This window comes from Myotis yumanensis, unplaced genomic scaffold (assembly GCF_028538775.1).
Source record: "Myotis yumanensis isolate MYYU_CA2020_CCGP unplaced genomic scaffold, mMyoYum1.0.hap1 SCAF_1, whole genome shotgun sequence".
Lineage (NCBI taxonomy): Eukaryota > Metazoa > Chordata > Mammalia > Chiroptera > Vespertilionidae > Myotis > Myotis yumanensis.
The window spans coordinates 118,070,575-118,086,258 of record NW_027223752.1 but is presented as its reverse complement, the minus strand read 5'-3'; the positions used below and the strand labels follow the sequence as shown (position 1 = coordinate 118,086,258).

General features: G+C 45.6%; 1 protein-coding gene and 1 pseudogene across 10 annotated transcripts in view; one reads left to right on the top strand and one right to left on the bottom strand.

Moving 5' to 3' along the window:
• MYO9A (myosin IXA) overlaps positions 1-15,684 on the bottom strand; it is a 429,988-nt gene that overhangs the window by 68,623 nt on the left and 345,681 nt on the right. For all 10 annotated transcript variants that reach the window (XM_070431053.1, XM_070431061.1, XM_070431045.1 and 7 more), the window contains one exon: positions 12,565-12,677. In XM_070431053.1, the coding sequence (XP_070287154.1) occupies positions 12,565-12,677 (113 nt within the window). The remainder of the gene's footprint in view (positions 1-12,564; positions 12,678-15,684) is intronic.
• Positions 13,662-15,049, top strand: LOC138998719 (large ribosomal subunit protein eL36-like; annotated as a pseudogene).

Sequence of the window (15,684 nt, the reverse complement as noted above, 5' to 3'; positions counted from 1 at the left end):
AATGGAAATCAGCCAGTTCCAGTGATAATATTTATAACCATTTTAAGCAATATTGTAAGTATTCCTTAGTTCATTTAATATTCACATGTAAATTTAATCATACTTAATTTTTAATTTCACATTTAAATTTTATCTGAAAGGTAAATATTTTCCTCACCTACAACACAGAAATAATAAGACCTAGACATTAAATAATTTCCTAAAATAAATGGCTACAAAGCAGTGGAATTAGGATTCCAACTCAGGTTTTCTAATTCTTAAAGTGGTTATCTCTTCATTCCTGTCCTTCTTCTAGCTAGGATTTAATGTATAGATAACATAACAAGAATGAAAATACTTTTAAAAAATCACTGATATGCCATCACTCTAAAACATATTAGTTTACATTTTGGGGGTAATTTCCTTCCAGTATTTATCCATATGCATATCTATTTTCACATCTTGTAATCATGATACAGATACGACTTTGAATCTTTCCTCTTACCATTATGTAACAAAGGGTTTAATGTTACTCTTTTATATTCATGAGTCATCAATATTATTTTAAAAAGCCACCACTTAACTTGAGTTGTTATCTTGCTCCAGGCACAGTACCAAGTGCTTGTATAGGATTACTTGTTACAATTATTACAAGCTTACTTTCAAACTATTATAACCATCTTACAGGTGAAAAACTGAAAGCTTAACCAGTAGGTACCTTTCCCAAGGATGCACACCTAGTGAGTGACAAAATTGCAAATCGCACCTACTATGCTATATTGCCTCATTCTTTGCAATGACATACTCTTTTTATCACATAAACTAGTGGCCTGGTGCACAAAATTCATGCGGGGGGGGGGGGGGGGTGTCCCTCAGCCCGGCCTGTACCCTCTCCAATCTGGGACCCCTCGGTGGATGTCCAACTACCAGTTTAGGCCCTAAACCGGCAGTCGGACATCCCTCTTGCAATCCAGGACCACTGGTTCCTAACCACTCACCTGCGTGCCTGCCTGATTGCCCCCAACTGCTCCCCCTGCCGGCCTGCTCACCCCCAACTGCCCCCCCCCCCCGGCGGCCTGATTACCCCCAACTGCCCTCCCCTCCTGGTCTGATGACCCCTAACCGCCTCTGCCTCAGCCCCGCCACCATGGCTTTGTCCGGAAGGTCTCCCAGTCTAATTAGCATATTACCCTTTTATTAGTATAGATGTTATCCATACATTTAATAAAAATTGTCTGCAAATTATGCTTACACTAGAAGTGAACCACTTATCAATTTTATTTTAATCATCACTATTGGTGTACCCTGTAGGTGTAAAATTTGGCTTCCACACTGTCAGCATTTCTTGGGGTCAGACTTCAGAGACTTCATAGATAGTTCTGAGGTCTCTGGCCTTGCTCTGAAATTACTGGCTGCCCAAGTTATCACTCGAGGTGAATTTTTCTACATTGTCTTGGTCTTTTTCTGGATCATTTTTATTCAGTTCCTCATTTGGCCTGTGATAATGGCCACATATTGTTGGCTTTATAGCTTTCGTAGGTTTTCTTGAATGGGTAGGAATTTTTGAAAAGGCTCCTTTCCTTGAACTCCCTTAAAGACATCTTTTCACCCCCATGGATGTCTTTAGTACCTGGAAGGACAACAGAGTGAGCACTGAAGGACATTGGTTTGTTGGGAAATGGCTGGGATGAAAGGGAAAAAAGTCTTCATGAGAAAAAGTATGGGTTGCGGATAGAATCTGCCAGGCAAGACCAGGGAGTCTTGGGGAGATGCCACTAAAGAAGAGGAGGAGAAGTTTGGGTGTGGTCCTTTAATCCTGGACACTGGACCTGGGTTAACAGGGCTTCTTCCTTTTACCTTCTTTTGGTGAATGGGGTTGGTTGTTACATAACTGTGCTAGGAGTTTTGTGGTTTCCTGGTCATCTTAACCATGTCAAAATTTCCCAGGGAGGGACCCTGGACCCTAGAACAGAATCATCCCACCAAGGGCGGGATGATGACAACAGGCGATTTCTGCATCCGGGTCTCAGAGACTCAGGAGCTTTGGTATAGGGAGCAGGACCTCAGATACGTAGAGGACCAGCCCAAGTCCTGCCAGAGTCAAGGTGGAGGACCCTAAGGAAACAGTAATGGGACTCTGTATACCACAACAGAGGCGACACCACCAAAGCCCTCCCCCAGTGTAAGCCCTGGGAGTCCCCAGGGTGGGATGACAACAGGCAATTTCTGCATCCGGGTCTCAGAGACTCGGGGGCGTTAGTATAGGGAGCCGGACCTCAGATACACAGAGGACCGGCCCAAGTCCTGCCAGAATCAATATTAGGATGTAGGGATCCTGGATTGCATAACAGAGGGGACCCCACAGAAGCCCACCCTTGCTGTCAACCCTTGGAGTCCCCAAGGGGGGATGACCACACGCAGTGTTTCCTGACTTCTACAAATGAGTCTGAGAGATCCTGGGAACATGATGGTATCAGAAAAAGGGCCTCTGGTCCACAGAGGGGAGGGCCCAGGTCCTGCTGGAGTCAACCACGGAGGCAGCAGGGCGCCCAGGCTGGAGGCTACCTCACCACGCCCGCCTGGCCCCGCCCCGCCCACCCCCGCCTGGTGTTGGGTCAAGCCTTTGGTCGTTTTGGATGTTACAGACCCTGGCTCTTTATATATATATAGATCAAGGCAACACCTTGAGATAATAACAGCTCACATTTACTGACTATATATCAATTGTCTTCACCCCAAACTAGGAGACTTATTTGTACATTAGTTTGTTCCTTCATATATTCACTGAGTTAATAAATTTTTTTGAACATCTAATAAAAGCCAGGTATTATGTTTTATATATGATATGTGTAATTTTCATAACTACAGATGACCCTTGAACAACAAATATGAGGGTTAGGGGCACCCACCCGATGTGCAGATGAAAATCGTGCATAACTTTTGATTCCCCAAAAACTTAACTACCTACCAATAGCCCACTGTTGACTGGAAGCCTTACTGATAACAGTCAATTAACACATAATTTTTGTTATATGTATTATATACTGTATTATTACAATAAAGTAAGCTAGAGGAAAGTGTTAAGAAAATCATAAGAAAGAGAAAATATATCTACAGTACTATATGTATTTATTGCAAAAAATGTGCATATTAAGTGGACCCAAGTAGATCAAACCCATGTTTAAGGGTCAAATGTACTGTGATAAATAAGCATTATTATCCTTACTTTTACACATGAGCAAATGAGACTCAGAGGGCTGATGAAGCTAGAAGGTAAAATGAGGTCTATCTATGGGTTCTGAAGCCCATGATCTTTTTTCTTTTGTTTGCGCTTTTTTAAAAGCTTCTTATTAAACTTATATGTCCACATAGCATAAGGAGAAATTTTCTGTAAGGCTCATTACAAATGATAGCAATCTTCTGCCATTCACATTCCTTTTCTACTCCCTGAAGAGAATGCTTTTGAATTAATTTAACTGATTCTATCAATATTTATTGTACTTACATTGCTATCATATTCATAGCCACAGATAATGATTAAGCATGTTCCACCACATATTTATACACCTTCCACAAGCACAGATGTGCCGCCAATAGAATCATATCATAATTTTAGTTAGATCAATATACAGTATTTTCTTTCAGTAATTTTCACTATTTTTATTATGTAAATAATATTCACAGCTAAAACATGTAGTTCCCTGCATAACCTGTTTTTTTTCTAGAGTTAATAAATGTTATTCTATACTTGCTTACTTTTCTCCATAGTTTCCCCATTTGTGTATATCTCCTCTCAACATGTTCAAACATAGTAGGTACTCCATCAAGTTTCATATTCTTGAAATCTCTCTCCCGAGCATCTCTGATGTGGTTTCCCTCAGTGTTTGCTGTACAACTATCAGTTGAAAAGCTACTTTCACAGACACAATAGAGAGTACTTTTGTCTCTTACTGTTTTATAATGACACTAGAAGCCCGGTGCACGAATTCATGCATGGGTGGGGTCCCTCGGCCTGGCCAGAAATTGGGGCCAATGGGGGCCGGCAAGCCAGGGGGAGGGACCATGAGAGGTTGGCCATCCAGCCCTGCCCCAAATTGGGGCCCATCAAGGCCGGGCTGGTCAGAGGGAGGGGCTGTGGGAAGTTGACCAGTGGGAGGAGGGGGGATGGGCCGTCAGAGCAGCCAACCAGGGGTGAGGGACCGCAGCTGGGGTGGCCAGGGGGAGGGGCTGTGGGAGGTTGGCCGGCCGATCCCCGAATTGGGCCAATTGGGAGGCCAGCAGATTGTGGGGAGAGACCAGGGGACATTGACTGGCCACAGGAGGTTGGCTGTGGGAGCGCACTGACCACAAGGGGTCAGCTCCTGCATTGAGCATCTGCCCCCTTGTGGTCAGTGCGCGTCACAGTGACTGGTTGACCGATCATTCTGATTATAACTGTCACTTAGGCTTTTAAATATAGACTAGAGGCCCGGTGCACAAAAATTTGTGCACTGGCGGTGGCGGGGGGGGGGGGGGGGGGCGCAGGCAGGTATCCCTCAGCCCCACTTGTGCCCTCTCACAGTCTGGGACCCCTCAGGAGATAATGACCTGCTGGCTTAGGCCCGCTCCCGGGTGGCAGAGGGCAGGCCCAATCCCTAGGTGCCTGCCCCGCAGCCCCTGGTCGGGCTCAGAGCAGGGCTGATTGGGGAGTTGGGGCACCACCCCCTGTCATGCACAGAGCAGGGCGGATCAGGGGGTTGTGGCGCCACCCCTGTCACATACTGAGCCAGCTGATCAAGGGGTTGGGGCGCTGCCCCCTGTCACGCACAGAGCAGGGCTCATCAGGGGGGTTGGGGCTCCGTACCCTGTCACATACACAGCAGGGCCGATCAGGGGGTTGGGGAGCTCCCCCCTGTCACGCACAGAGCAGGGCCAATCAGGGGGTTGGGGCGCTGCCCCCTGTCACGCACAGAGCAGGGCGGATCAGGAGGCTGTGATGCCACCCAGTCACGCTCAGGGTAGGGCCGATTGGGGGGTTGGGGCGCCGCCCCCTGTCACACACAGAGCAGGGCCGATCAGGGGGTTGGGAAGCTACCCCCTATCAGGCACAGAGCAGGGTTAATCAGGGGGTTGGGGCGCCTTCCCCCGTCACGAACAGAGCAGGGCAGATAGGGAGGTTGTGGCCCCACCCCCAGTCACACACAGAGCCACAGGGCGATCAGGGGGTTTGGGCGCTGCCCCCTGTCATGCTGCTCCAGGGGCCAGGAGGCCTCGTGGCTCCGCTGATCCCGGTGCCAGGAGGCGTCGCGGCTCCGCTGATCCCGGGTTCGGGAGGCCTTGTGGCTCCGCTGATCCCGGTGCTGGGAGGCCTCGCTGCTCTGCTGATCCTGGTGCTGGGAGGCATATTACCCTTTTACTATATAGGATAGAGGCCTGGTGCACGGGTGGGGGCCGGCTGGTTTGCCCTGAAGGGTGTCCTGGATCAGGGTGGGGTTCCCCACTGGGGCGCCTGGCCAGCCTGAATGAGAGGATGATGGCTGTTTGCAGCTGGTCACACCCCCTTCAGGGTGGGGGTCCCCACTGGGGTGCCTGGCCAGCCTGGGTGAGGGGATGATGGCTGTTTTCAGCTGGTCACACCCCCTTCAGGATGGCGGTCCCCACTGGGGTGCCTGGCCAGTCTGGGTGAGGGGCTGAGGGCCGTTTTAAGGCTGGCGGGTGACTGAAGCTCCCAACCTCTCTTTTATTTCTTTTTTCTTTTTTATTCTGGCATTTATTTACCTTCTATGGCTGTCACTGGAACTGAGAGCCGTCTTTAGCTCTGAGGCTCGGCTCCAGCTCTGAGACCTCGGCTGCTGAAAGCAGGTTTCTGGCCTTTGTTTACCTTTTGTATTTGAAACTTTGTTGCGACTCCAGCTCTGAGATCCCGGCTGACTGAAAGCAGGTTTCTGGGGTTTTGTTTAGCTTCTATATTTGTAACAATGTTTCTTAGAGAGCAGCTGAGAGGCCGGCAAGGCAGGCGGGGAACCTGGCTTCCTCCGTCACTGGAGCAAGCAAGCCTCCCTGTTCACTTCAGCTGCCTGGCAGCCGGCCGCCATCTTGGTTGGCAGTTAATTTGCATAAGGATATGCTGATTAGCCAATGGGAAGGGTAGCGAAGTTACGGCTAATTACCATGTTTCTTTTATTAGATAGGACTAGAGGCCCAGTGCGTGAAATCACACGTGCGGTAACCTGCTCTGCTCACAGCCCCGCCCACTGCCCTGCAGCGCTCAAAAACACCTTCTCCCCCAGCGTCAGGGAGGGGGAAGCAAAAAATACAAGACATCCCTCCCTATTGCACATGGACCCTTTATACAGGCCCACCCACCCAGGCCAGCGGGATGCTTGGCACATTCTCGGATCCCGGCCTCAGATGGCCCCCTTGGCTCCTGGGGGCTCTGTGCTCCCCTCCCAGCCTGGAGGTCCCCAGGGGAGGTTATGGCTTCTCAGAGACTCCCCAGCAGCCCTGTCACTCATGTTCACACACGGGAAAGGGTGTGTGTGGCAGAAGCAGCTGTATAAATGCGGGTGCAGGGGCAAGTCCTCTGGGGTCACTTGGACAGTTTGCTGATGATGCAGATCAGGGCCGTGTTCTCGTCCTTGAGGTGCTGATTGTCAGCCCGGAGGTTGGACAGGCCCTTCAAGCTCCTCTTTCAGCTCAGCGGCCTTGTGCTCCAGGGCCCTGCGCTCAAATCTCTCCAGCTTCAGGAGGGCTGGCCTCTCTGCAAAGCGCTCCTGCCTCTGCATGGTACGTTCCAGCTCCACTTTGAGCTGTGCCAGCCAGCTGCGTGGTCTGTTAGGGCCTCACGAAGTCTCTTGTTCTCAACGCGCAGCTCTGCGTAGAGCTTCCTGAAGCCTCCCTTGGGCTCTTCCGATTCATGCTGGGGTTCTGGTTGAGGGCCCGCTGCCTTTGGGGGCAAGGGCTGGATTCTGGGCTGATATCTGCTGGCTTCGCCTCCTCCTACCTCCGCAGGCCCTCTCCTCTCCTCACCAACTCTACAGTGCTCCCTGGAGGCCTGTGATCCCTGTCCCTGTCTGTCAGGCGCCTCTACTCTCTGGGCAGGGCCATTAGAATTCTCAACCCCAGGAACTGGGGGCTGCCAGGAAGGGTCCAGGCTCTGTGCAGCCCACTCTTGATCGGGATGGGAGAGTCTAATCAGGGGCAGGCTGGCAGGGGGAGAGGCTGCGAGGTTGGCCAGCCCCACCCCCTGATCGGACTGGTTTGCTGGCTACAGTGGGCGGCAGTGGTTCGCTGGAGGCGGGTGGGAGCTGCCACCATCTGCAGGAGGCGGGAGGGAGCTACCGCCACCTACAGCAGTCAGGGGGAGGGACCGAGAGGTCAGCAGTTCAGCCCGCTTGCCAGTCAATGCCAGCTCATGGCGACCAGTCGTTTGGTCGTTTCGGTCCCTGGATTTTTTATATATGAACTAGAGGCCCGGTGCATGAAATTCATGCGGGGGTGGGGGATCCCTCAGCCCAGTCTGCATCCTCTCCACTCCCGGACCTCTCAGGGGATTAACCGGCAGTCAGACATCCCTCTCGCAATCCGGATTCGCTGGCTCCTAACCGCTCACCTGCCTGCCTGATCGCCCCTAAGCACTCTGCCTGTCTGCCTGGTCACCCCTAACTGCCCTCCCCTACCAGCCTGGTCGCCCCTAACTGCCCTCCCCTGCCTGCCTGGTTGCCCCCATCTGTCCTCCCCTGCCAGCCTGGTCACCCCTAACTACCCTCCCCTGCCTGCCTGGTTGCCCCTATCTGTCCTCCCCTGCCAGCCTGGTCACCCCTAACTGCCCTCCCCTGCCAGCCTGGTTGCCCCTAACTGCCCTCCCCTGCCAGCCTGGTCGCCCCTATCCACTTCTGCCTCGGCCCCGCCACCCTGGCTGTGTCTGGAAGGACGTCCGGAAGGATGTCTGGAAGATGTCCTGTCTAATTAACGTATTACCCTTTTATTAGTATAGATATCTTTTGGTATGAGTCTATTTTCAGCCATTATGTTAGGCTCTCAGTGGGACCTTTCTATCTAGAAATTCATGCCCTTCAGTTCTATAAAATTTGAGTTACTTTATTAATGATTTCATCCCCTCCATTTTCTTTGTTCTATCTTTCCAGAGCTCCCATCAGTGGGTCACTGAATCTGCTGAAGAGCTCCTCTAATTTTCTTATTTTTTCTTGTCTCTTCCATCTCTTTGCCTATTTGCTCAACTTTATGAGATATGGCCTCATTTTTCTAACACGTCTGAGTTGTTTCTTTATGCTATTATACTTTTAATTTTCAAAAGCTCTTTTCATTATGAATGTTTCTTTTTCATGCACTCTGGTTTCATAAATGTAGTAATATTTATTAATATAGGTCTATTAATAATTTTACTTGTCAAAAAAAATTGTACTTGTCTGTCTTGAATTCCTCCCCCTTCACCCCTATAGTTTATTTCTTCCAAGTTGTGTTTTATATATTATTTTTAGTTTATTTCATTTAAGATGTTCCCTCAAATGTGTAGCAATCAAAAAATAGGGTAAAAAACAAGCTCTAGCCACTTTGTCTCAGTGGGTAGAGTGTCGGCCTGTGGACTGAAGGGTCCTGGGTTTGATTCTGGTCAAGGGCACATGCCCAGGTTGCAGGCTCGATCCCCAGTAGTGGGGTGTGCAGAAGGCAGCTGATCAATGATTCTCTCTCATCATTGATATTTCTATCTCTCTTCCTCTCCCTTCCTCTCTGAAATCAATAAAAATATATTTTAAAAAATAGGTTAAAAAACAAAAAGCTGTTGGAAGCTCCAATGTGCATTGGTGGGGCTTCCAAACTGTGGTCTTCCTTGTAGGATTATCTGGTGGTTCTGTTTTGTAGGGAGAGCCCTTATACAAATATCTCTACATCTTTCCTAGAAGGTTGGACTAAAAGTCCCAAAGACTCTTCAAACCATCTGCTTAAAAGGTACATGAAATGTGGAAGCTGAGTTGAGGAAAAAAGCTGGGCAATCTAACATCCAGTTTGTAAGCATTCACTAAATAACCTGTGCCAAATATGTACCCCAATCTCCAAAAGTCTGGTAATCTCCAAGTACAGAGATCTTTTGTTTTATTCGTTCTAGGGAATAAATTTCCTGTTTTCTGTTAGGATGGGGAAGAACAGTCAACCCGATGCTTCTTTCTCAGCTTTACCCAGTTGGTTGGTTTAGGATTCAACTGCCTCATTTTTTTTTAATTGAGAGAAGAAGAAGGGTTGGGGGTGGGGGAGGGAGGGAGGGAGGGAGGGAGAGAGAGAGAGAGAGAGAGAGAGAGAGAGAGAGAGAGAGAGAGAGAGAGATATGAGAGCAAAACATTAATCAGTTGCCTCCTACATGGCCCTCTACTGGGGATCGAGCCCACAACCTGGGCATGTGCCCTGACTGGGAATCGAACTGGCAACCTTTTGGTGCATAAGATGACACCTAACCAACTGAACCATACCAGCCATGACATATTTAAAATTTTTCTACTTACTTTTTAAAATATATATATTTTTATTGATTTCAGAGAGGAAGGGAGAGGGAGAGAGAATCATTGATCAACTGCTTCCTGAATGCTCCACACTGGGGATGGAGCCCACAACCCAGGCATGTGGCCTGACTGGGAATTGAACTGTGATCTCCTGGTTCATAGATTGATGCTTTACCACTGAACCATGCCAGCTGGGCTATTTACTTTTAGGATACCACAGTTTTATTGTTGTTGTCTTGTGCTGTTTTCCTGTTGTTTTTTTGTCCTGCATAGGTTTTATCACTTTAGTAATTTTGAAGGAGAAAGTGAAAATTAAACTTGTATACTTAATCTGCTATCTCCAGCTATATGTTCTTTCTAGTTTGCCAAAATTTCTCTAGGATAAGTTGCTCTGGATTTGGGTTATCTGGCTTATGCCTATACAATCATTAAGGAATTGGTCTTTAATAGTGTTATGAACCATAGATTTCAATGTGATCTTTAAGTGTTCAGTGAGAGCCTGACTGCTTTATATAACACAATAAGGAACAAAGATATTTATTTATTTGGTCTGCTTAATTTTTCCTTAAATATTTTCCAGAGTCAGTTTTGGTAGTAAATATTTTTCTTGAAATAGTTCAATTTTATTTGTACTTCAAGTTCATTTTTTAAAATAAATGTAAAATTACTTTAAAATTTCTTCTTTTCCTATAATGATTTCTTCATTGTCAATTAAAATACTGTAAAATTGTGTTTTTATTGTAAACTGGCTGTTTTTATTTTTTTTTAATTCCCGCCCCCCCCTTAAACACAGTCCATGCCCAATACCATTCTGCACTAGCTCCAGATGTACAGCAAAGTGGCCAGAAAATCACATAATCTACAGAATGATCTGCCTGCTGCCCCAAGCATCCACCTGGCACCATACATAGTTATTATAATACTAGAGGCTCGGTGCACAAAAATTTGTGCACTCGGGGGGGGGGGGGGGGGGAGTTCCTCAGCCCGGCCTGTGCCCTCTCGCAGTCTGGGACCCCTCAGGGGATGACCACCTGCTGGCTTAGGCCCGCTCCCCGGGGGATTGGGCCTAAGGTGGCAATCAGACATCCCTCTGGCAGCCCGGCAGCCCTCGGGAGATGTCCACTTTCCAGTGGGGAGCAGGCCTAAACTGCAGTCAGACATCCTTAGCGCTGCTGAGGCAGGAGAGGCTTCCACCACCACCGCTGTACTGGCAGCCATCAGCCTGGCTTGTGGCTGAGCAGAGCTCCTCCCATGTGAGAGCGCCCTGACCACCAGGGGGCAGCTCCTGCATTGAGCATCTGCCCCCTGGTGGTCAGTGTGTGTCATAGTGACCAGTCATTCCCAGTCTTTCTGCTGTTAGGGTCAGTTTGCATATTACCCTTTTACTATATAGGATAGAGGCCTGGTGCACGGGTGGGGGCCGGCTGGTTTGCCCTGAAGGGTGTCCCGGATTAGGGTGGGGGTCCCGCTTGGGTGCCTGGCCAGCCTGGATGAGGGGATGATGGCTGTTTTCAGGCTGACCACACCCCCTTCAGGATGGCGGTCCCCACTGAGGTTCCTGGCCAGTCTGGGTGAGGGGCTGAGGGCCGTTTTCAGGCTGGCGGGTGACTGAAGCTCCCAACCTCTCCTTTTTTTCTTTTTTTTTTATTCTGGGATTTATTTACCTTCTATGGCTGTCACTGGAGCTGAGAGCCGGCTTTAGCTCTGAGGCTCGGCTCCAGCTCTGAGACCTCGGCTGCTGAAAGCAGGTATCTGGGTTTGTTTGGCTTCTATAATTGAAACACTGTTGCAGCTCCAGCTCTGATGGCTGAAAGCAGGTTTCTGGGGTTTGTTTAGCTTCTATAATTGCAAGATTGTTTCTTAGAGTGCAAGCTCAGAGCCCAGCAGCGGCAGGCGGGGAACCTTGGCTTCCTCCTTCACTGGAGCAAGCAAGCCTCCTGTTAGCTTCAGCTGCCTGGCTGCTGGCCGCCATCTTGGTTGGCGGTTAATTTGCATAAGGATATGCTGATTAGCCAATGGGAAGGGTAGCGAAGTTACGGTTAATTACCATGTTTCTCTATTATTAGATAGGATTACTGATTACAATTCCAATGTTGTAATTCTCAATCTCTTCACCTTTTTCACCCATTCTCCCAACTCCCCTCCCTTCTGACAACTGTCAGTCCATTCTCTGTATCTATGAGTCTGGTTTTTTTTGTTTGTTTGTTGCTTATTTTGTTCCATTACATTCCACATATAAGTGAAATCATATGGTATTTTTCTTTCTCTGACTTGTTTATTTCACGTAGCGTAATACCCTTTAGGTCCATTCATGCTGTCACAAAAGGTAAGACTTCTTTTTTTTTTTTTTTTTTTTTTTTTTTTCACTGCCAAGCAGTATTTCATTGTATAAATGGACCATAGCTCTTTTATCCACTCATCTACTGAGGGGCACTTGGGTTGCTTCCATATCTTGGCTATTGTAAATAACGCTGCAGTGAACATACACATGCATATATTCTTTCAAATTAGTGTTTCAGGTTTCTGCAGATATATACCCAAGTGTAACCACTGGGTCATAAGGCAGTTCCATTTTTAATGTTCCATAGTGGAACATTCCATAGTGGTTGCAACAATCTGCATTCCTACTAACAGTGCACTAGGTTTCCCTTTTCTTCACATCCCAAATATATTTATTTGACAAATAAAAATTCTACATACTCTCTTAAAAACAACAGAATTATTTCCCAAAAGATTTTTCCAGTTCCATTTGTAAATCACTTAACTTAGAATAAAATCTAAGTCTAAAACTGAAAAATATTTTCAATCTCATCTGGTCTAATCTCTTCTTTTACAACAACAACAAAATCACAAATCATATAATGATTTAAAGACTTAGCTCAATTCACACTTAGAAAGATAAAGCTTATTATACATCTGAACTATTATGTGCCTGTCACACAGTTGGTACTTAATACTTGTTGAAAATAGCTAAATTTCAAAACTAACTGTTCTGTCAATTACGTTTTTGAAAAGAAGCTAAGTATTTAACTATAGTCAATTAGGAAATAAGTTATATTATCCCTATTAACTTTCAGTGTATATTTTATACCTTATATCCGAATCTGAAGACTTCTCTCTCACTGCCAACTTCGTAATCTCTCCTTGAGACATAGTCTTATGAAGTTTTGTTTCTTGATCAACCGAAGAAAATCGTTGTGATGTCTGTAATAATTACATATGTGGAAGACTTTAAAACTAAGTAATATATCATAGCACTATAACTGAAATTCAGGTTATATAATTTTTTGAGAATTACACCTATTAAAAACATACAAAAATACATTAATATTATACAGAGATTTTGACATAAGAGAAACTATTAAAAACTCTGCCTGGTGTAATCTGAAGTAAAGAAAACTTGAGTCAATGAAAATGCTAAATAGGACCTACCAGCTCATGTTTTCTGACAGTTTAACAAAAAATATCAAGTGGAACGATAAGAAAAAAGTTAAACCATCTAAAGATACAGACAAAAGATCCAGGATCTGACAAATATAAGATGCTAAGTACAGTCTTTCATAGCTCATTTTTATGGCTTAACTTGCTATTATAGATTTTTATTATATCCAGGAAAGGATTTAAAAGAGCAAGTATACAGAAAGATAAGAAAAAACAAAGGAGCAAAGAATAAAAAATCATTATCACCACCAACAGTCTAAATTATAAACAACTTATATGGCTATCCAACTGGGACCTGAATTTCAATTGGCAATTCCTGTGCCACTTGTTTACAATATGCCTTTTTAAAGGAGTGAATTTCCTGTTACCTATTCAAGTCATTTCCTAATATTTAATTTTTCTAAAATTATAATATCTTTTCCTTAACCCTTTGGTCTGCCTGACTATGGCCTTATCAACAAAAACTATCTTGAGTTGTTAAAATTTAAAGAACAAACTTCTGCTTCTGGCAAAGATGAAGTAACAGGGACCCTTTTTATCCTCTTGCTGAAATAACCAAAAACAGAAACCCATACAAAACAACATGAAACAGCACTTATCAAGATGATGGACAGTTATCCCTGAGAGAGGAGAAAAAAAGAAAGTGCGTCCTACAACTGCCCCAGCTTAGTGACTTGAGGTTGTTTCCAAGTTGTGACAGAGAGGGAGAATCCAGGTGAAACTTGGCAGACTCTCTGAGCTGAATCCATGAAGCTAAAAGTCCAGAGAGATGAAGGTGACCAAAAGTCAGGAGATTGGAGAGAAGAGGATGCACAGAAAAAGAACTTCAGAGATCTTCAGAGTTTACACATTGAGTATTTAGTAGAGTACTAATCAACACTTCTGTGTCAGAAAACTGCCCAAGACCAGGAAAAGGCCACCTGAAAAGATTAAAGGTAATAGTGCTCATCCAGTGCCTGTGCCCAAGAGTCAGAGTACACAACTTTATGATTCCCAGGGCACTGAGTAACGTACATTGAGAATCTTGCCTCAATAGTCTAGCCCCGTGGTCGGCAAACTGCGGCTCGCGAGCCACATGCGGCTCTTTGGCCCCTTGAGTGTGGCTCTTCCTAAGCCTTAGGAGTACCCTAATTAAGTTAATAACAATGTACTATATAGTGTAAGTTTAAAAAATTTGGCTCTCAAAAGAAATTTCAATCGTTGTACTGTTGATATTTGGCTCTGTTGACTAATGAGTTTGCTGACCACTGGTAGCCTAAGTACTGCTCTGCTTGAGCCTAACAAATTTTTATTTTATTTAATAAAAATTATATATGTTTAAGTTGTGAGAATTTTACTTACATATAAATAGTAAAAAGATAACTAAAGTCAAGTTAATTAACATATCTCCTTTGCTGATGAGAGCACCTGAAATCTACTCTCTTGACAAATTTCCAGTATTTAATACAGTGAGCCTAACAACCCTTAAAAGAAAAACCTAAAAGGACCAAGTTGCTTCCAGAACAAAGCTTTGGAATATTGCTGAAATATAACAGGCTCAAGAATATTAATCAAATATAAATATCCAACAAGACAAAATTCACAAAGTCAGGCATCCAGTAAGAAATAACTAGGCATGCAAGTAAGTAAGAATATACACTGGGAACGAGAAGAAAAATACTAACACAAATGTTATCGGGTACTGGCAGTTAGAGAGCTGACTAAAGGGAAAGAACATAAAATGGCATGTGATTCAAAATGGCATATATTTAGAGGCATTATTTCTGAGGTAAAAGAAGATAAAAAGGGGAGGCAGGTGGGCAGCCACTGAGGAGCAGCAGCCAAGGCTTTGCGCTAGCCCATAGCCAGGGGCCTCAACAAGGGCCACACCAATATCATGAGCAAGTCAAGGCACAGCCACCACCGTGGATACCTCACCAAGCAAACTAAGTTCGTGTGGGACATGATCTGAGAGGTGTGTGGGCTTTGTCCCCTATGAGTGGCATGCCATGGAATGGCTCAAGGTCTCTAAGGACAAGAGGGCCCTGAAGTTCATCAAGAAAAGGGTGGAGACACACATCTGTGCCAAGAGGAGGAGAGAGGAGCTGAGCAATGCCCTTGCAGCCATGAGGAAGGCAGCAGCCAAGAAGGACTGAGCCCCATCCCCTCTGTGTACAATAAAACCTGTTGGGGAAAAAAAAGAAAAAAAAAACGGAAGAAAGGGGTGCCTTTTGGAGATTGGGCATTAAAGAGGAAACACAGCAGAAGGTAAAAATTTATAACCCAAGGCCTGGCCAGCGTGGCTCAGTGGTTGAGCGTCAACCTATGAACCTGGGGATCACAGTTCAATTTCTGGTTGGGGCATATGCCCGGGTTACAGGCTCGATCCCCAGAGTGGGGCATACAGGAGGCAGCCGATCAATGATTCTCTCTCATCATCATTAATGTTTCTATCTCTCTCTCCCTCTCCCTTCCTCTCTGAATTCAATAAATATATACATATATATTTTTTAAATTTATAATCCAGCAAAACAAATGAAAAGAAAAATAATAGCAGACACACAATGCCTCTGCCATCACAAAAACAAACCCAAAAAGGCTGTATATAAAAGAAACTGAACTTTGCTACAATGGTAGAAGAGAAAGTGCTTGAACTTGTTCTTATAAACTACTCCAAATGTACAAAACTAATAAGTTAAAACATACAAAATCTACACAAGCTACAGTAAGAAAACCAAAATTCAAACCAAAACAACTCAGTTGGTTAACTCCACATCTCACTGCCCCTTCC